The sequence below is a fragment of the Heloderma suspectum genome, chromosome 10 (genome assembly GCF_057233095.1).
Source record: "Heloderma suspectum isolate Gila_16-S chromosome 10, 16-S_ref, whole genome shotgun sequence".
In the NCBI taxonomy this organism is placed as follows: domain Eukaryota; kingdom Metazoa; phylum Chordata; class Lepidosauria; order Squamata; family Helodermatidae; genus Heloderma; species Heloderma suspectum.
The window spans coordinates 31,902,245-31,924,310 of record NC_139467.1 but is presented as its reverse complement, the minus strand read 5'-3'; the positions used below and the strand labels follow the sequence as shown (position 1 = coordinate 31,924,310).

At 44.6% G+C, this 22,066-nt stretch overlaps 1 protein-coding gene across 3 annotated transcripts in view; it reads left to right on the top strand.

Annotated features, from left to right (window-relative positions):
• The window catches only part of ZDHHC18 (zDHHC palmitoyltransferase 18), a 57,298-nt gene extending 38,092 nt beyond the window's left edge, over positions 1–19,206 (top strand). The window contains exons 4-9 of one of the 3 annotated variants that reach the window (XM_084815787.1): positions 5,242–5,379; positions 5,779–5,827; positions 7,189–7,291; positions 8,087–8,196; positions 10,693–10,792; positions 17,602–19,206. In XM_084815787.1, coding sequence (XP_084671913.1) covers positions 5,242–5,379; positions 5,779–5,827; positions 7,189–7,291; positions 8,087–8,196; positions 10,693–10,792; positions 17,602–17,691 — 590 coding nt within the window. In that variant the 3' untranslated portion in view covers positions 17,692–19,206. Of the gene's footprint in view, positions 1–5,241; positions 5,380–5,778; positions 5,828–7,188; positions 7,292–8,086; positions 8,197–10,692; positions 10,793–16,565 lie in introns of all 3 variants that reach the window. The other 2 variants (XM_084815789.1, XM_084815788.1) reach the window with 2 other exon arrangements.
• The last annotated feature ends 2,860 nt before the right edge of the window (positions 19,207–22,066 follow it).

The following is a 22,066-nucleotide window of genomic DNA, read 5'->3' as shown; positions in this document are numbered from 1 at the left end:
AAAAATACTCCGGGTGAATGACTGGCTACGAAGGTGGTGCCAGCGTGAGAGATTTGGATTCTGGGACCAGAGGCTATACTTCCTAGAAGATGGACTGTTGACAAGGCATGGGTTGCACCTCACAAAGGCTAGGAAGAATGTGTTTGGCCACAGCATGAAGAACTTCATCAGGAGGGCTTTAAACTGAATCCTACAGGGGAGGGAGACGTAAAGTTGGGGGTAACAATGGATGAAGGCCCATGCACCACAACAGAGAGAACAACTCTAATAGCTCCTAATAATAGTCTTCAGAAACATGTAGGAAGAAAGCCAGACTATAAAGCACATGGTCTTCAATGTCTATACACTAATGCCCAGAGTATGGGAAACAAACAGAACGAACTTGAACTCTTAATACAGGAGGGAAATTATGACTTGATAGGTGTCTGAAACTTGGTGGGATGACTCCCGTGACTGGAATACAGCAATTGAAGGATATCACTTGTTCAAAAAGAACAGGAGGAACAGAAAGGGAGGTGGAGTTGCACTATATGTTAAAAATACGTATCTCTGCACAGAAATACAGGAGGATGAGCTTGGTAGCCCCATCGAGAACATCTGGGTTAAAATAAATGGAGCAAAGAATAAAAGGAACATGGTGGTTGGAGTCTACAATCAAGGAGAAGACGAAGATGAAACTTTTGAAAAGCAAATTGCCAAAGTTTCAAGGAAGCATGATGTAGTAGTAATGGGGGACTTCAATTTCCCCAATATTTGTTGGGAGACAAATTCTGCAAAACATGGCCCCTCCAAGAGATTCCTGACTTGTGTTGCTGATAATTTCCTCCTACAGAAAGTAGAGGAAGGAACTAGAGGACTGGCTATCCTTGACTTGATCCTAACCAACAGAGATGACTTAGTGGGTAAAGGAGCAGTTACGGGAACTCTGGGGGAAAGTGACCATGTTATACTTGAGTTCTTGGTTCTAAGGGAAGCAAAAGCTGAGTGTAGCCAAATGCGTACCCTGGATTTTAGGAAAGCCAATTTTAATAAACTCAGAACAATGATAAGTAGGGTCCCATGGCAAGCGACTCTAACGAGAAAAGGAGTCCAAGATGGGTGGGAGTTTTTTAAAAAAGGAAATTCTCAAGGCACAATCGCAAACAATTCCAACAAGAAAAAAAGGTGGAAGACAATAGAAGAAGCCAATGTGGCTTCACAAAAAGCTGAGAGATGACCTGAAAACAAAAAAGGACCCATGCAGGAAGTGGAAGGAAGGCCAAGCTACGAAGGAAGAGTACAGGCAGGTAGCACAGAATTGCAGGGATGGCGTCAGGAAGGCTAAAGCTGAGAACGAGCTGAGGTTAGCGAGGGATGCTAAAAGCAACAAGAAAGCTTTCTTAAGATACATGCATAGTAAAAGACAGGAAAGAAATGGTGGTTCAGCTATTAAATAAGGATGGGAAAATGATAGCAGATTACAAGGAAAAGGCAGAAGTGCTCAATTCCTACTTTGGCTCAGTCTTCTCCCAAAAGAGGGTCTATGACCCCCCTGGCAAAGGCGAAGTACAGGCTGAAGGGGCAGGATTGCAACTTGAGATCGATAGGCAAGGAACACCTAATTACTTTGAATGAGTTCAAATTTCCAGGGCCAGATGAACTGCATCCTAGAGTAATAAAGGAACTGGCAGAAGAACTCTCAGAACCACTGTCTATTATCTTTGAGCAATCATGGAGGAAGGGTGAAGTGCCAGTTGATTGGAGGAGGGCTAATGTTGTCCCTATCTTCAAAAAGGGCAAAAAGGAGGAACCTGGGAACTACAGACCAGTCAGTCTGACATCAGTCCCTGGGAAAATTCTGGAGCAGATTATTAAGCAATCCATCTGGAAGCACCTTGAACACAATGCAGTGATTACTCGAAGCCAACATGGATTTGTCAAGAACAAATCCTGCCAGACTAATCTGATATCATTTTTTGATCAAGTAACCTCGCTTGTGGACTGTGGGAATGCTATAGACATAATATACCTTGACTTCAGCAAAGCTTTCAACAAAGTGCCCCATGATCTCCTGATGAGCAAACTAGCTCAAAGTGGGCTAGATGAAACAAAGATCAGGTGGATCCACAGTTGGCTACAAGATCGGACTGGGATCTTCTCAAACTGGGGAGAGGTAACGAGCGGGGTACTGCAGGGCTCAGTCCTGGGCCCAGTGCTCTTCAACATTTTTATTAATGACTTGGAGGAGGAGGTGCAGGGAATGCTGATGAAATTTACAGATAACACAAAATTGGGTGGGATAGCTAATACTTTGGAAGACAGAAACAAAATTCAGAGTGATCTTGATAGGCTGGAGTGCTGGGCAGAAAACAGCAGAATGACATTTACTAGGGATAAATGCCAAGTTCTGCACCTAGGAAAAAGAAACCAAATGCACAGTTACAAGATGGGTAATACTTTGCTCAAAAATACTACAAGCGAGAAGGATCTTGGAATTGTTGTTGATCACAAGCTGAATATGAGCCAACAGTGTGATGTGGCTGCAAAAAAGGCAAATGCTCTTTTGGGCTGCATTAATAGAAGTAAAGCTTCCAAATCCCATGAAGTACTAGTTCCCCTCTACTCAGCACTGGTTAGGCCTCATCTGGAGTACTGTGTCCAGTTCTGGGCACCACACTTTAAGAAGGATGCAGACAAGCTGGAGAGGGTTCAGAGGAGGGCAACCAAGATGATCAGCGGCCTGGAAACAAAGCCCTATGAAGAGAGACTGAAAGAACTGGGCATGTTTAGCCTTGAGAAGAGAAGACTGAGGGGAGATATGATAGCGCTCTCCAAGTACTTGAAAGGCTGTCACAGAGAGGAAGGCCAGTATCTCTTCTCAGTCATTCCAGAGTGCAGGACATGGAATAATGGGCTTAAGTGACAGGAAGCCAGATTCCAGCTGAACGTCAGGAAAAACTTCCTGACTGTTAGAGCAATACGACAATGGAACCAGTTACCTAGGGAGGTATTGGGCTCTCCCACGCTGGAGGCATTCAAGATGAAGCTGGACAGCCATCTGCCAGGGATGCTTTGACTTCTATTCCTGCATTGAGCAGGGGGTTGGACTCGATGGCCTTGTAGGCCCCTTCCAACCCTACTATTCTATGATTCTGTGATCCCTTCTAAGCTTTCTCTAACCATGAGTTGCAAAGGACTTGAATTGTCATCTAACCCAATCCCACGTATATTCTGAATTTCCCCAGAAAGATAAGCCCACTTTGCGATTATAGTCTGCCACAATCAAAAAGATAAGAAGCCCTATGCCAGAGGCATCTGTAAGATACTTCTGTTATTATTTATTACAATTCTATACCACCCAATACCTGAAGCTTTCTGGGCAGTTCACAACAATTGAAACTGTAAAATACGGGACAGTAAAATACAATATAAAAGCTTAAAACTACAGTATAAAAAATAATAACCAAATCGAACCTAGCAGCAGTGCAAGATTTAAAATACAGCACCAGATTTAAAACAGCAACTGAAAAACTAAAATTCCTGGGAAAATAAAAAGGTCTTCACCTGGCACCAAAAAGAGCACAGTGTAAGGCCCAGGCAAGCCTCTCTGAGAAGCTTATTCTGTAACTGGGTTGCCACAGCAGAAAGGGCCCTCTTCTTAGGCCCTCACATCCTTTGGTGGGGGCTCCTGGAGATGGACTGCTGAAGCTGATATTACGGTCCAGGCAGGTGTATATGGGAAGAAACAATCGTTCGAGTTACCTGGCCCAAAGCTGTTTAGGGCTTTGAATGTTAATGCCAGCACTTTGAATCAGGCCTGGAAGTGGACTGGCAGCCGGCGCAGATGGAAAAGTACTGGCATAATATGATCACATTGACCAGTTAACAGTCTTGCTGCCCTATTTTGGACTAGCTGAAGTTTCTGGATCTTTTTCAAAGGCAACCCCACATGTAATGTGTTGTAGTAATCCAGACGACAGAATATTATTACTGTTACTAGAATATTATTATTAAATCAGCAAGCAGCAACAGTATAAGATAAAGCAGTTGCCTAATAAAAAGCCAGTCCATGGCTCAAGGAAGGCAAAATCCTTATGGGATCACCAGTCAGTCTAGCTGAAGAGAAATCTCCTTTTTACTTCCAAGAATATCTGTTAATTGGTAGTAGAGCTGCAACGTAAAGTTGGTTGGTTAGAATCTAGATTAACCAATTTAAATTATATAATTAGCAGTGTGTGCGTGTTTTTAATGCTAATTATTTTTAATGTGAGTGTTGCAGAGGTGGCAGGTGTCTCTTTAGAAGAGGCATTCTCATGTTTTTACACCTGTGCACACACACATGGAATGACTTCTGAGATGGTGCCTGCTGTGATAAAACAAAGTCTGCTTTTTCTTCACAACTGTTGCTTTATTCATATGCAAATGTAATCAACCCAAACTCCTACAATTAATCAATTACGCCTGTTTTATTAGACCCCGGGGTCCTGCTCCCAAGTTCATTTTCCATACATACACTCCTATGCCCATGAGGTTTGCCAGATGCATAACTGTACACACTGACAATAATTAGTTGTGCACTTGCCTGCCACTTCGCTACACACATCTTAAGAGAACTTAAGTATGAAAGTAGTCCCAAGTGTCGGAGAAGAATTTATCCATTGGACCTTTGGAAAGCCTGCATTAAGGCTGACTCTTCTCCCCCCAATCCCCCACCTTCTGTTTGTTAGCTTTTTCAGTCAAGTCAGGTATGTTATCCAGTCTTGGAAAATTTAGTGTGTGTGCAAATTACAGGTCAACTTGGCATCCTAACCTTTTGAATGAAAACGTCAACTCTGGCTGGAAAAACAGCGTGAATGAGTTCTTTCCCCCATTTCATTCAGCTTTACATCTCAAATTGTGAGGTATTAGAAAATGACTCCCAAAGGCCAATTGAATCCAAGCCAAAGTATTTAGTGAATTTCCCAAGGAAGGATAAGCCCATATCCAGGCAAAAGTGAGATACATCATCCCTCACTATTGGCTATACTGGCTAGGGCTGATGGGAGCTGTAGGCCAAAACATCTGGAGGGCAACAATTTGCCCACCCCTGCTTTTAAAATTGCTACAGCCCCCCTCTTTTAAAAACAACAACACCATTACTTTTATTATATTAGCAGAAAGAGGGTCTGGTCCTAAGATCAATGATTTTGCCGAGCATCCTCTGGGTGTATGGGATGTCAGCCATCTTAATGTTGTCTCCTTGTTGTCTTCCCCCTCCCCCAGAACGGTTTGATCACCACTGCCCCTGGGTGGGCAACTGCGTGGGGAAACGGAACTATCGATACTTCTATGCCTTCATCCTCTCTCTCTCCTTCCTGACAGCCTTCATCTTTGCTTGTGTCATCACCCATCTCGCCCTGCGTAAGTATAATTTTTAGGAAAGTACTTCCTAGGTGAGAAGGTCTCTAGCTGTGTTGGTAGGCATCTGGCTGAGCACATTCCAAAACCAGGGTACCTTTCAATGCCATATACCACAGATCTCTCAGTCAGCAGAGGGGAGGGGAAGAATCTCAGATCTTCAGAGACCAGGCCAGAGGGTGGTAACAAAAATAATTTTACATATGCACATTATTACATGAAACTTGGGCAAACCTATCCAGTATCGCTCAAAACTTGCTTTGCCACTTCTGTCTTCATGAGATCCTGGGTGTCAGGAACAGCTCTGAGTTGCTGGTATCATGTGACCTACTGCATGTTTGTCTGGTTAGAGATAGAAAATGGCATTCTTCAACTCCATGCCTCTTTCTCTTTTCTTTGCAGGCTCCCAGGGAAATGATTTCCTTGCTGTTTTGAAAGCAACCCCAGCAAGATATCCTTTCAGTATCTGATGTCCCTTCCCCTCCCCCGGACTGAAAAAGAGCTAGTTTAGCATATTGGATTCTAAAATCTAAAACATCCTTGGAGGTGCTCTCTGAAAACCCAAAGTAATAAATAGTCAAACACTCATGACCACTCATGCAGGGAAAGCATAAGGCTGTCTCATAGCCCCTATGACATAGGTGAAGAATCCTTTTCTTTGAGCCATGATCTTCATTCATGGTCTGTTTTCCTTTTGCAAAAGTGTCCATCTGATTCTGCATAACATCTGTATGTCTTTAGTGCCAGGTGAAGACTGTTATTTTCCCAAGCCTCTTTAAATCTGTGTGTTGTTGATGTGGCGGTGCTGTTTTACTCAGCACTGTTTTACTCTGTTTCTACTATTTGCTTTATTGTTTGTGGGTTTTAGTTTTTCCTATAAGCCAGTCTGAGAATCCTTTAAAGGCGAGCAAAGGGCTGGATGCGCCTGATCTCGGAAGCTAAGCAGGTGTCAGGGTGGACACTGAGCCCATAGAATCCCAGAGTAGTTCTGATTCTGAGGTGGAGCAGCCGCTCCTGGGAAAGGAGCGCGCTCATCCTTCCCAGGGCCAACAGCTGGCAGAGATTCCTCCCACTGGCATTCCTGACATAGATAGCGGTCCCGGGAGTGAGAGGGCGCGGGAAGAGGGCTTGCTGGACGCGCGACGTCGATGCAGGGAGCGGCGCCAAATGGAGGGCATGGAAAGGAGGCGTAGTGCCCTGTTGGCACGCAAGCAACAGTTGCACCGAGAGGATCCAAGGGAAAAGGGGAGGGACTCTCCCTAGCCCATAAGTTCAGGGTCTGCCAGTGATTCTCCTTCAAACGGGGACCAACTGTTCCAACTGTGGGCATAGGTACTCTGCTGCTCATAGCTAGTCGCTAATAGTAAAGTTGTTAAGTTGTAAAAAAGGAATAAAGCTTTGAAAAGAATCCCTTCGTCTGTGTCCGGACTTGGCTACTGGATTAGACTGAAAGAGGCCGCCAAGGAGCCCTTGACAGCAGGGTCAGCCATGGTTAGTACTTGGATGGGAGACTGCCTGGGAATCAGGCTTCCTGCATTGAGCAGAGGGTTGGACTCAGTGGTCTTGTAGGCCCCTTCCAACCCTATGATTCCATGATTCTATGACTGGGGTATCAAATACTACAAATACATAGCTGGAGATTCCTGTTCCTTGTGTACAGAATGGGTATTCTTCTAGTGAACTAATGATGGATGCCACCTTTCCATGACAAATTATGCTGAAAGTGGCTCAGATGGTAGTCTGATGGAAGGGATCTTTGTTTCTGCTCTCCCTAATCACATGTGTTGTTCTTTCCTTGATTCTCCACTCAACTGTGTTGGAATTGGTGATCTGCTTTTTCTCAGTCTGGTCTATTTTTGGCCTCTCAGGGTTCCACACTTACTTAGTTGCCTCCAACTTGACGACCAATGAGGATGTGAGTATGAGTATTTGCATCTCCTTTCAACGAATAGAAGCTAGAAAGGCCAAGCAACCATTACTTGGACTTTAAACTAATTCCTTAAGGAAGCAAACAATGGCACTCAGAATGCTCCTTTCATTACACAGCTGTGCCAGTGTAATGTTTGGAGTCGAAACATTCCTATATTCCAGTATATAGAACAAGGGAAGGATTTCTTCTTTTCCTTTTTTTGCAGTAAAAGAGCTGGTTATGCCGTTGTAGTGCCTAGATGAAGGAACACATCATGTCTAATCAAAAGAATTTCACTCCTGGTTGATCACTTCTAGCCAATGTGTATTGTGATGTGGCAGTCACACACTTAATGAAACTTTAGTTAATTGTATGACTTTCAATCAAGCTATTAAGTCTGCATATGTTTGTTTATGAATAAATAGTCATTCTGAAGGGGGGAAAGCCTACTTCCTTATTTTTTTAGAATCTAAAATTTAGATGATACCCACCTGTGTTGCATCAAGCCCCACCTTAGAAGCCATTCCCTTTTGTGAGGGAGAGAAGGAAGAACGTTTCTTCTAAGATGGCAGTTGCTATCCACTATTTTGGTTAAATGCTTGTACTAAAAATAATAGTATTTTTAAAATCTGCTGCGTGATTAATTGGATAACAGTAGCTGGGAAATAATTCACTGTCAATAACTAGGAAAGGTTCTTGAAAACAAGGGAAATACTCTTCTAGGCCAGCCCAACAAAGGATTCTTGTTGTCTTCCCCCTCCCTTGGTCTTTCCTAACCAGCTCATCTCTTTTGAATTGTAGCTCAAAGGGGCATGGTCAAATAAGAGAGGCTCTGAATTTGCCAATCCCTACAGCCATAAAAGTGTCCTCACCAACTGCTGTGCAGTGCTTTGTGGACCATTCTACCCCAGGTAAAGACACTTGCTCCTGAATTGACTCTGTACCTAAATGCTTAATAGATGAACATGAATCATGTTGGTTTGTGTATGTGAACCTGAATCATGTTCAGGTGGGGACAGAAACTGGCTAGCAGCTATTCTGAGTACTGGGAGATGCTGCCTTGAGATGAAGTGTGTTTGGGACAGCAATTATAGAAGTAAAAAAAATAAAGAAGCGCACTTCTACTTGTGAATTGTGGGATTAAGAGGGGTGTTTCCTTTTTTTCTGCCATGGCTGCCTTCCGTTCCTGAACTGTGCTGCTGTTCATGCAGGGGGAGAAAAAGAGGGAAGCAGCCAGGGTGCCAGGAATATGCAGGTGGCCCACTACCCTCAGTGAGAGGGAATTCAACCCATGTTCCCAAAGGGAGGCGCTAACTACAGGAAGTGTCCATACAGGCTGAGATAGTGGCTGCTTCTTCCTTCCTGTGAGAGGGTTACTGAAACAACACAAACACATACCCCTGTGCAAAAACATGGACCTGGAAAGATGGAAGCAATAGGAAGAGTCAGTGGAGCGGTAGGAGAGCTAAGCTAGTGGGGAAAAAAGCAAAGCTAGCAATGAAATGCTGAAAGATGCAGCACTGTCCCAAGACGTTTTTTTGCCTGAGATAGAGAATCCACATCCCCCTTCCCCTCACTAAAAATGTAGTTTCCTGCCCTTTAATGTCACACACAATCTGCCTCCTGAGGCAGCCACCTCATTCAGCCCAGCCCTAGAAAAATGTCAGACCTCAGTGTCTGAACATGGAGCTAGTATTTCTTTGTTTGAAGCATTTCTGCCCCACTTTTCAGCCAAAATGACTTCCAGAGTGGCTTACATATGCTCAATGAAAACAAGACAGTCCCTGCCTGTAGGCTTACAATCAAACAGACATAACACAAAAGGAAAAAAGAATGAGGAGGAAAGAAGGGGAAGAAAAGCAAACTCGGAGCAGTATCCAGTGCGACACTACTGCTAAATTACGTTGCACTAACGTAAATTACATTGCGCCAACGTAAATTACATTGTGCTAACATAAATGACCCCTAGCTCAGTGGCAATAGTGCTTGGTGGTGCGGCAGATTTCCCCAGAAAACCCATCACACCAGCAAGTGCTATTGTCGTTGCTCTAGAAGTTGTTTACACTAACGTATCATAATTTACATTAGTGATAGTGTCCCATTGGATACTGCCCTCAAGCATGAGTTCTTATAAGAGTTTGATGGAGCTGGCCTCTTAGCAGAGCTGATGGAATAGCCCCACTTTCCATCTTTCTCTGCTACATCAACTTCGTCTAAAGTGCTGACGCTATTATGGGCATTTGATAATCGCTCACCGGAAATTCCTCACAATAGTGCCCATGTTTAGCTAGCATACAGTTCCATATTTACAGATGCAGCTTTAAACTGGCACCTTGCTAATATCATAACTATCTTCATGTAGTCACAAGGGGGCAGAGTTTGACAAAATGAAGGATAATTCTAACATTTTCATGTGGCATTTATGAGATGACTCCTTGTAGGATCCATGAGTACATACAAGAGGAATAGCTACCAGAAACTGTCATCCATGCAACATTTTTGGAAGGATCATTTGAGTGGCCTCTTATGCTTCTATTAGGTCCTACTCTTGGTATTATCCTGAAAGCAAATCACAGAGAGATCCACCTGGTCCATAATGTTTTCCATATTTACAGAATCACACCAAAAAATAATTCCATGAATGCCAAAAAGAGGCCTTAAGCCTTGGATTCAAACTCCACTTGTCTCCTGAAAGCCCAGGAGAGTCCTTGAATACTGGATGTGCTTCTCCCCTGGCAGAATGGTGGTGGGATCTCAGCCTGCTACCGCCTGAGATACTTCCAGAATACACTCCTGTTGAACAAGCCTGTGGTCTAACGGCTAGTTAGAATTCTTCCAGCTCAATGTTTTTTAACCAATCGGTACTGTCATTGTTACTGTGGATTCCTCAGTTCATGTCTTAAATATCACTCCCTCTCTAAAACTATAATGGAGAATAAGCTCCTACCTTCTGATGGAAATCTGGCCCGCATAAAATTTATTTAGTGTTTAGCGGCAATTTAGAAGTAGCTCATCCAAACCAAGTGGAAGAGGTGGCGGAACTGTGTTTAGTGGAGGCTAGATTCTTGTCTCCCTAGTGAGGGGCTGGAGAAATTTATCCCCATTTCTGGCTTTCTCCGAGGAAGACTTGTGACCATTTGATATTTCTGGTCTGCTGATGTTAAAATACTAGCTGCAGATTTTGCTTTACAAAGCTTCATACACGTTTTTATACCACATGCTCTTGTACTCCTAGTACGTAACTCCAGAATAAATAGTACCCCTGGTTTCATGTTTGTGACCCAAGTGCAGATTGCAATTCTCACCTCATCCATAAATAGGTGAAAAAAAGAGATTGTTGCTGCTCGTTTGGCTTGCTAATTACCAGTCTAACTCCCTTGCTTGTTTTTCTTTCTCCCCCTGCCTAGTTTAATAGACAGAAGAGGATTTATCCAGGCAGATGCTGGGACCCCATCCACTCCTAAGAGTGAAATCCCTTCCTTTGGAACAAAATCTGATGCCAGCATGGTATGAGCCAACGCTTAGCAGTACTGACACATAGTCCTGTGCCTATGCCTACTTCCAGCCGGTGCCTCTCGTCCATTTTACCATTTCCTGGGCTCAGGCAGGACAACCTTGTGTGGCAGAGCCTCCAGAGTTCCTACTCAAACCATATGCCATCGTCTCTTGCATTGATTTTTATTTGGTTTGGTTTTTATGCAGTGGGACTTACTTGAACATTGTGGACTGTTGCAGTTAAGCCTCTAAGTGGGCCCTGCTGTCACACAGGGGAAAAGCGGGTTGACACTGCTTAGAGCCAAAATAGCCACTGGTTGGGAGATGCCAGCTTCTTGAGAACCATCTATTCTCGGAGGATCTGCAACAGTGTTTGGTTGAAAAGAGCATAGTAATTTGCACGTGGACTTGGTACGGGCAAGGGGTTGGCGGAGCAAAGGTATCATCTCCCTAAGCTGCCCTGCAGATTACTTTAAAATTTGCTTTTTGGTGAAAGTGGACAGCTTTGACGTTAAGTCTGTCCTTCCTGCCACTCCGCATGAGCACCACAAAGGATAATTGGTGCTTGCGTGAGCTGTAAGGCAGAAAGGTGAACCATTTTAGGACACAGCACTCCTTGCCTAGCAGCAAGTGTGGCTTGCTGAGCTGGTTTGCCTGGGTAGACTCTCCTGTTCCTGCTGGTGGGAGTAAGAGGGATGCATAGCGTAGAAGATCCTGAGGATAGATCATGAGCAAATCTATTGGATCAGTGGCAGAAAATGGTTTCTCACTCTAGGAACCGACCCAGAGTTGTCCTTTGTTTCAGTTGAATCAGGACTACAACAAAAGGCTGAACACAGCCCAGTGGGGTTATTTGTTTAATACTTAGAAGAAAATTAAGCAAACCCATCTGCATTTCTTAAATGATGTCAATAGAGGTGGGGTATAGTCACCTGGTGTGTACAGGTAGCAGAGCTATTCTTGTGGGGGTTGAAGATCTGTACATGGGAGACACATTGACCAAGGAGGAATCCAGAGAGAACTTCCTGCATTGTTCAAGACCAAACTGATTTCTTTGTAGGAAGTTGAGTCCATCCACTTTGATTGTTGACCAATCATATAAAGAGGGAAGGATCATGATTCTTTCTATTGGACTTCCTCTTAAAGTGCCTCCCATCCTGTTGTGTGAGCCCTTAACATAAATAGGAAGGCTTAAGACATGTTAAATACTTGAAATGTGTTTATTAAAAGCTGCTGGGTATTTTTGCACAGATTTTGTAGATTTTTCTAAGGGATTTTTAATACGTGGTTTTGCTGTACATAAACCTGTATTCACAGGTTCTTAAAACCAGGTTAGATTTTTGATTTTTGATTTTTTTTACAGCAGTGGAATTTATGTATCAAGTCATTACAAACAAAAGGTTCTGTAAGCCTTATTTCCTGGACTTTACCAGCTCATAGGAAAATATGGACATAAGGGGGCTAGATCCTCCTTATCCCTATTGACCTAAAGAAACTAGAGTTTGTGGGAGATAGAATAAGATCTCGAGTCTCAAAGGAACAAATCAAGTGTGTGAGTGTGCCTTTCACTACCCCACTTCTGCAGAAGATCAAGAAAGCTTGAACATTACAAGGTTTTTAAAATTGGAATCATTGCAGTCACATCTCAGGAATTTGCCCTGAAAGCTGCAAGTTAGGGATCAGAGAAGGAACAAGTCAAGTCTTTACTTCAGCTTCTTCAGGGCCATGTGTGACATCCATCAGTGGTTTGGACTACACCACCCTCCTTAGCAGAGCGTTCTTGAAAGCCATCAGTTGCAGCAGGCACATGGAAGACTTCTTCCATTGATCACACACGGTGTTATTGTTAGAGAGATTTGTAAGGCTACCATCCTAAGATGGGCAGCAAGTTACCCAGCCATGTTAAACAGAATTGTCACCATTCCTTCCGCCGTTGTTTGTATGTGTGTTTTGTGAGGAAGGAGACGAATACCATTCTCAGTCTCACACACTTTGTTAGCTGACCTGTGCTTTTTCCATTCTAAGAAGAGTGATGTTAATAGAGGGAGGATTCCTGAACTCTCTGCACCTATGCCCTGAGCTGAAATAGCTCCTGCAGGAGATCCAAGGCATTTCCATGCCTATCTATTTTTATTTTATTTTATTATGATGATTGGCATATGCTAGCTACACAATCTGTTTTCCTGACAAATCAGAATTATTACAAGAAGGATGGAGAGGTGCATACAATCAGCACTCCCTTTCTAGAATGTGGACCTGCACTTAAGAGCACCATATCAAGACATTCTGATGGAGTCCAGAAACTTCTACAGCAGCTTCCAGCTATCAAATGTTGTGGCTGGAATGCATGATCCTCTGCAATTTGTATTGCATTCCGATGAGCAGAATTTTGGCTTATTTGTGGTGCAAAACTGAAGGTTTTGGTAACTGATGCCTCTTAGAGTGCTGCTGGTCCCAGGATTCTCTTAACCTGCTAAATATAGGACCCTTAAGGCATAGCCCTCTTTCTAGCCTCTGGGACACTGTTACAAAGACAGTTCCAAGCAGTATGCTGGCTGATATATGGGGCAGGTGCTTCTATTCTGTGCCATTGAGGCACATGCCAAACCCAAGGATGTGGTGGTGGCATTCCCTTGGTAAAAGCAGACTTGGTGTTGAGCCCGCAGAGGCTGCTGTGCCACTTCTGCCATGAAAGATCCCTGCAGCCATGATGAGAACATTATTCTCTTTTTCTTCTGTCAGCTTGCACCTTCTTGAGCAGCTGCTGTTCCCAGTACAGCCACATTAACCATCTCATCTGGGATGGTGCATTTCCAAAGGTAGCCTTGTCAACAAAACAGTTTTGCCTGTGTGGTTGACCGGTGGGGCCCAAAAGGTTCTGGCATTACCTGCTGAAAAAGTTGCAGCTTTGCTTGGAGCGGGCAGGGGTCATAAATTGGAAACACACACATTTTTTCCCTTGTACAACTTCCCAGGAACATAATCAGAAAGGAGAGAGAGATGGTTCCTGGATTGCATAAACCACTTCCTTATTACCAGAGGGGTAGCCTTGTACACTTATCAGGGAAGGAAGCTCTTCTTGTTGAGGGGGAATTTCAGGGCATCCTTCAACACACAATCATATTCATAAGGAGAGGGGTGGAGCAAGGACTGTAGCAGTGTTACATTTGTGTGGGGAAACTCTCTTGCGGTGATTAAGCGAGTTCCCTTTGTTATTTGCTTTTGTAATAAAAAATACTTTTTAAAGAGTTAATTGCTTTGGGTTTTATGTTTGCATTTCCTTTTGTTAGATTAAGATGGCCCACTCTTTGGTTACTTTCTGTGGCAAGAAGCTGAGCTTGGGCAATTCATTGGAGGAACATCTGCCAGTTCAGGCTGTTGCCAGGATGACAGCTCTAGAACCCAGCAGGCATAGAAGCAGCTGCTGTGCATTCTCCCCTGTGTTTGGGGGTTATACATGGGGTGGGGGGTGGGGAGTTTATGCTCTGTTAATTGAAGTAATTTGTAGCATAGAGTTTCAGAGTAGCCATAACTCTTCCTGGCCTAAGCGTATCCCACTGCTGATGGACAGCACTCTTGCTCTTATCTCTCTCCCCACTCCCATTCTACTTCCCAAACCCCGAGACTGCCATGGTGCATAATCTCTGGTGTCTTCTTCAGGAGGATGCTTGCCAGGACTTTGCCATATCTTGCACTGCCTGATGGGATAGCCCCTCCCCACAGGATGGGTTAGTACTGCTCTCTGAAGGTTAGCTGGTAAGAATGTGTGTTTTTTTCCTCGCCCTCATCCAGTGAATCATCTCATTCTCGCTGCATGAGTTGCTTCAAACCTGGAGTCCATCCACCCCTCCAGTCTGTGTGGCTGTTGTGTGCCTGCAAACCGTCCCACCAGTAGCTTAGGCCTTGTGAAGGGCTATGAGGCCTATGGGTAGCAAGGCAGCCTGCAGCTTTGAGGGGCAGGTGGGGAGGATTTTGAGTAAAGTAGATGTTCACAGTGACTTCTGCTGTCACATCCCAAAGAGGTGGCAGGGACTTGTGGTGCTAAAGCTATCATTTCATGGGATGTTTATGCAGGCAGGCAGGAAGTGGCTTCATAGTTTTGAGCTATGGGTCTATCCACTTTCTCTGTGATTGCTTGGAGGACAGAAAAATGAGAACACCTGGTGGAAATAATTTAAATAAATAAATAATAAAATGACCTTCAGTGGTTACCATGAAATAATAGGAAGTAGGACAGACATTTCTAGGTGATCTCTTGGCTGTGCAAATCGAGCTGCAAACTAGGGGCAGAATAGTGGTTGTACTAAATGACATGTCTGAGCACTCCATATTGGCTACTGAGCAGTTAATTTCTAAAGCCTAGTAGCAGATGGCTCTTATAGTAGGTTGTAATTTTGGGATACAGAACAAGGATGAACAAGGCTTGCTGCACAGGACCAATCACTTGCCCTTAGTTTGTAATAGAGGGACTCTGTATTTTATGACCATGGTTAGGTTGAGATGTAGCGTACGGTAGAAGGCAACTGCCCTACTAGATCATCACTTGGCATTTATATAGTGCTTTAGGGCTCAATCCTATACATGTTTAAACAGAAAAAAGTTGTACAACTCCCAGCATTCCCCAGCATGGCTTACTGGGGAATGCTGGGAGTTGTAGAACTTTTTTCTGTCTAAACATGCATAGGATTGCACCCTTAGAGTATTCAAGGTTCTTCACATTATCTCAGTATTCCTTATCACAGGGGTGAGCAGAAGATAGATCTCCAGATTTTTGGGACTTCAACTCCCAGAAGCCCCCTGCCAGCATGGCCAATGGTCAGGAATGCTGGGAGCTGAAGTCCAAAACATCTGGAGATGTCCTTTCTGCCCACCCCTGCTGTATCACAACCCTGTAAGATAGATCAGTCATCTTCTCCCCGTATTGCAGATACAGGAATGAGGCCAAGGGTGAGTAGCTTGCCTGATAGGCCCATTCTCACCCTCAACGGCTGAGGTGACTTTTGAATCAGGGACTTCCAGGTTCACAGCTCAAGATGAAACCGCAATTGATGTGCAGGGTGTCCGTGCCCCAAACTTTAGTGTAAAGCCAGGACCTAATGTGCCATCTTGGCTCTGCTGTTTAATGGCTGCTGCCTCCACCCTCTCTGGTGCTCATTTTGTTGCCATCTCATTTTCCCCAAAATGAGACGTAATCCTTTCTCATGTGTACGTGTATGTATTGCTGGTAAGTAATTATTAAGATGCTTTATTTGTTTAACGACAGTGTTGAATTAGGTGTGTTCCAGCAACTAACCATCATCAGTGCTTTCCATTTGGTTCCCTTCCACATCTGTATCCCATTTGGAGTCTGTTCCAAAAGAGAAGAACAATGTATGGAAGTTCATTGTCTGTGTCTGGAAGTCCTGAAGTCTTGTATTACAAATGAAACAGATGCTATCTGTCCTGAGGTTTTGAGATGGGCTAAAAATGTTAACATTCTGGAATAAGGGACAAATTTGGCAGATCTGCCACTTGTAAACAGTGATATTTTAATGTCTGTTTGGCTCGAATTGCTTTCGCCCAGCCTCCAGAAGGATTTGTTGCAACTGCTTCCTAACAAAAATAGTCATAGTTTTATGTAGTTTGGGGGTTAGTTTGTATGTTACCCTTGATAGGGAAATGCATGTAATCAGGCCTGCTTCTACCACCTCCCTTCCCCCTCCTTTCCCCAATATCAGCAAAAACAAACCTGGAGAAACTTTCTAATGCCTTACTCTTCCTTTTCCTCTCCCCCCCGCCCCCGCAGCTCTAGCAGAGAGAAGCTGTTACTTCACTCTTGCGTATGGCAAGAGCAACCAAAAGGAGGAGCAGCTGAGGCCATGACGGTTCTGTTAGCTGATAACATCTCTGTTGTGACTGAATGGGCAGCAGTGATGGCGCTCTGCTTGCTGGACTGCTGGGCAGGGCAGAGCAAGGGAAGAGTTAAGTGCTTGGTTGGATTTTCCAGCCTTCTGCCTATAGTCACTGCCGGGGGTAAGCCAGAGTGGTGAATCGGAGGCAGACTTCATTCCAAGCAAAATGCAACTTGATTCCCTGTGTTTCCCCATGGCCCGAGTACTCAGGACCTGACAGAGCCTCTCTTTCCATAGTTGGTGTCTGCACAGCGTTGTGAGATAGGGTAATCCTAAAGGAGGTAGGTGCCTATTCATGCAGATCTAATGAAAGTTGGCTATGTGCATGTCTGAACTGTGGGGTCCATCAGATTGTCCTTTACCATTTCTAGTTTTAAGATCCACCAAGAAGTTCAGGACACTACTTCCCACCTCTGATGTGGCAACAAAAGCTGTAGTTAAAATGGCTACCAAGGGAGGTCATGAATTAAGGGAGGTAACCAACACACTTGGCCTCTGCCTGTATCTTGTGATATAGACATCATGAGAAAGTATTCTTTTCTTGTCTATCCCTCTCCCTCTACTACTCTTGCATGCCCATGTGACACATTTTTCAGAAACCATCTTTTTCTTTTTTTTTTGCTTTTGTCCTGCCTAATCAGGCTTGGTTTGAAATTCCTTTCTGTTTTGGTCTGATGTACCTGATACCTCCCCCCTCCTGACATCTCTTGAAGCCTTTCATAATGAAGAATGATCCTTACCAGAATGGCACCCATTCCAGATTTACCCAAATTGCACTAATTTCCCACTATCTATTCCTTCCTCTTCTCTAGCTTCCTTGCAGGCGCTATTCCTTTAACCTTCTTTCTGCCTCTGGTGTTTCCTTTTACTAATCCTCTTTTTTTCTCTTCTTTCTTTTTTCTCCCCCTTGCACTGCTTGGGAACATCCAGTGTGTCCGGGGCACAAAAGAGCTTTTGAGGACCCTCTGCGCCTCGTGGCAAAACCCAAGGCGAACCCAAGAGGCCCTTTCCAATATCTGAAAGTACAGCCATTGCCACCATCTGTGCCTCTCTACCCTTCAGGGCTATCTAATTTTTATACTGCTGCATCTCTTCCCGCTTCATGGCAAGCATAGGGAGATGCCACCATGCACAAGGAAAAAGCTATTCCAAACCCTCAGGGCCTGGAGGTGCTCCTTCCGTCTGTAGGGTTCGAAGCTTAAAGCCATACAAGCCACCTGCTGCAAGTGCAATAACAGGCATTCCTATTGGCTCCCGTATCTGGGGGGAAATGGACTCCAGCATCTAAGCACAGCAAGGCCATGAGGGGATTTCTATATCTAGCCTTATTCTACAGCGAAGATGTCTCAAGGCTTCAAAGTTCCCAGGAGATGTCTTTAGTTATCTAGATGATCAGATATGCTAGTCCAAGACACCTTCCTCTATCCCAACCCCAAGCCACTTACGTTGTCAAGAATCAGTGTGGTGTCTCTAGCTACAGCAGAGCAGGCCCCATTAAGGCTGTGTTTGCACTACTGTTTAACGTACCCCTACTTGGCGCATTTGGTCAAAGTATGCATCTGTTTAAATACAATGTGATGCACTAGAACTGCGAGCCAATCCAGGGCTGTGTGTGTGTGCGTGCACGCGCACGGGGTGTCTGTATGTGGTATGATTCCACAGGAACGTGGGGGGAAACCCCACAATGTGGTAATGGATGCAGAATTCAACTTCCTGAAAATCTTCAAAATATATATTTTTTTAAAGCAGGTCTAAAACGTATAGATATGAAGATACGCTTTTAAGTGTATGTGCAATTTCTACTGAAATCTCAGAAGCCAGAAGGGTGGTGTACTCAGATTTCCAGTGGCTTGAGAGGGAGATTCAATGCTCTACATAGCTCTTTGCCTCCTTCCATCACTGGCAAAATCAGAATTATGCAAATTTGTGAAAACATTATGTAAAATAAAACAAAGTGCATTGTTCATACAAGCGGCCCAATTTAGCTTTCCTTGGTGTAAAATTGTCATGGTTTTGTTTGTTTTTGAGCAAACATAGACAACTGTGCCTGACTGTCCTGGGGTACTGTGTAAGGATGGTGTGGGGCTGGTCACATCAGTGCACAGCCCCAGCCTGCAAAGCAGGATCTCGTAAAGGTTCTGGATAAAAAAAAAACCTGACCTCCTTTTTCGAACTCTGTATGAAGAGGGAATATGCACAGTCCCTGGGTGTAGTTAGTTTGGAGTTTGTACTTTTCAACGCTTAACTTGCTAGTTTTTTTTAGGATTGCTCTAGATTCCTCCCTTTCCTCGGCACCCCCCCCCCCAAAAAAAACTAACAGCAGTATATTGTAATGTTTAACTGTTCCTGTACAGTATTCTGCCCTAGCCTCACGTACTCTATGGCCAAGGAGCAGAGCAGAGAACAGGGAGATTTTCAGGAGGCCCTATGTAAAGAACAAAACCAGCCCTTTTGGGCCCCCTTAACTGTAGTTACGTAGGATTTGAAATCCATTTATGCCTTTCACTTTTGTAACAATAAAATTTATCCTCTCCTACTCCTTGACTGTCTGGTTTCTGTGCTAAATCAATGGAAACATCCTCTTTGTGTTCATCTGTGCCTATCTCTATCAGTTCTCTTTCCCTTCTGATGCTGGAGTGCAGGATACATGGCTGTGCGCGCACGTGTGTGCACACACAGTCCTGAAAACTTGGGTACAGTGCAGTTTTTCACAGTTTTTACAATCTGTCAGCTTTTTCGCTGTTAAAGCTGCAACGGTTGGCTGGTAAGTGTTAAGGCTTAGCGCCCAAAAAGTAAATAGGTGCAGGAGGGTGTGTGGTCTGATCCAGACTGGGACTCTGGTATGGAGGATAGAGGAGCTTTACCCTTTGCCCCCTGGTGCAGTCCTAATCTAGGTCAGTTCCTATTTGCATTGGGGGTGGGGGGAAGCTCCCATTCACAGATCACATCTGCTATTTACTTTGTTAAAGTCTTTCACAGAATTGCTAACTGAATTGTGTCTCATCTAGTTTGGGCCCTCAGTAGCTCATAGAATCATAGGGGCCCACAAGACCATCGAGTCCAACCCCTGCTCAATGCAGGAAGCCTGATTCCTAGGCGGTCTCCCATCCAAGTACTAACCAGGGCTGACCCTGCTTAGCTTCCGAGATCAGATGAGATCAGGTACATCCAGCCCTTTAACAAGTACGACGTGTGTGTGTGTTGAGCAGGATGTACAGGGGTCTCTTCCCCTCTCCCAATTAGCAGAATGAATTACATAAAATAAGCAAATAGATTTACATAAGTCTCTGTGTGCAGGATTTAGGGGGATTTTGTCATGACTGTGCTTGTGGGACTCTGCCCCAAACAATGGGGCAGAACAAGTCCCAGCCAAAACCTCCAGTGAATCCTCATAACCATAGTTCCCGACCACAACTGACCATCCTTGCAGAATGTTCTCTTCAGGGGAGGGCCCATTGCATACTGGTAGAGCACCTGCTTTGCATGCAGAACGACCCAGGTTCAATCCCTCGTACCCTGTTAAAAAGATGAGAGACCTCTGCCTGAGTCCCTGGAGAGTTGCTGGGCTAGATGGACAAATAGTCTGATCTGGTATAAGGCAGCTTCCTATGTTCCTTATGTCATGCAAAGCAAGTCAAGGCAGGAATTCCAGGCAATGTGTTGAGCACAGACGGTTCTAGTTCTCCAGGATGGGCAAATGGGGAAGTATAGATGGAGAGCCAGACTAATAGGGTGACCTAAACCAAGTCACAGCCTCACCTGGATTTCCCAGGAAGAGACTTGCTAAATAGCTCCACCACTCAGTCTGGCTGCAACTGGTACAAAAGCAACAGGTGAGACTACAGGTGCTTCCAGACGAGGCTTGTGTTATGTAATTGCTGTGCTCCATTCAATTGGTAGCGTGAAGAGCCCTCTGTGTGGAAGCACCTAAGTCACACGTAATCAGATGGTGTACCACGGAAGCCTGGTCTGCCTTGGAAGCTTACTGGGGTCATTTACAAGAAGACCAGTAGGAGCAAACAAGCTTTTCAGAAAGACACTGTTCCTTACCACCAATTTGTGCTCATTTCTACTGCCCACAGTGTTTAGTTGCTGAAGGTGCTGGTGCCTTCTAGGCAGATATGGCTCCAGGTTTGAAACCTCTAGTGGATCCCTTACTTTGATGGGCCATGTCCGGCAACAGTGTTGCAATCAGTGGCTTATTGCTGCAATTTCAATTTGTCTCACAATGCCCCAGTTCAGCACTGAGTAATTGGGGCATTGGAAAATTAAAATGGCAACTCCTAAGCTGCACATTGTGGGGAGCCTAGGTCAAACAGCACTGAGGCTCTGGCAGCTGCATCAAGATGCTGTATGCAAACCGTTCCCAATTTGGTGCCCTCCAGATGTTTTGGACTCCAACCCCCAACTATTGGCCATGGAGACCAGGTCTAATGGGAGTCACAGTCCAAAGCATCTGGAGGGCACCAGGTTGGGGAAAGCTGTTTGATGCTGATGCCAGGCATCATTCTAGGTCTCCCTCTGTTCAAGTGGGATCTTTACATGCAAAAAGTCCCAGGTTCAATCCCTGTCATCTCTTGGTAGAGCTGGGAAAGACCCCTGTCTGAAACTCTGGAGAGCTGCTGCCAACTGGTCTGACTCAGTAGAAGGCAGCTTCCTAAGTTTCTAAGTGGAGCAGTGACTGTACCCCATGTCAACTAAGAGTAACCTAGAACACACCTCAAAGAATCCTCTACAATGTGCAGAGGCTGTTGGGCGGATGAGGCAATATGAAAGGGGGTTTCTCAACACAGAACATCTGAAAACGATCTCACTATAATGGAACAAGACCTGGCTCCTTTTTTGGCAAGTAACTTTGGGTGGCCTTGGTGCAGCACATCAGTTTTCTTAGTGGAGAGTGAATACAGCCCTGAAAATTTGTGAAACAAACTGCAGGGGTGACCCTCCTTTTTTATGACAACAGTGTGTGGGACAGAGGCACAACGTTCCCACCCAGATGCTTTACATTCCAGCATGCCTTACTGAGCTTTGCTGAACTGGAGTTTGAGCCTTCCCTTATTGATTGATTTATTGTTGTACGTAGTACTTCACAGCACAAGCCAAAAATTGCTCACAGTTGAAAGGGTGATTTGGGGTGGGTGAGAGAGGCGAGGATAAGAAGGGCTGTATGTGAGCAAAGGCAGTTCTATTCAGACTCGTGTTTGGTGGCACAAAGCACATGCTTTGTGGGAAAGGTGGGTTTTGAGGCAGTAACAGACATCAGCCAGAGCTCAGCTGCTAGCTGAGTTTCTTTTCTCTCAACGCTGTGGCACCCTTTCAGCTGTACAATGTACAATGAGGGATACCAAGCTCATAAAAAAAAAAAAGAACAGCAGTTAGGTCATTGCCATCATTG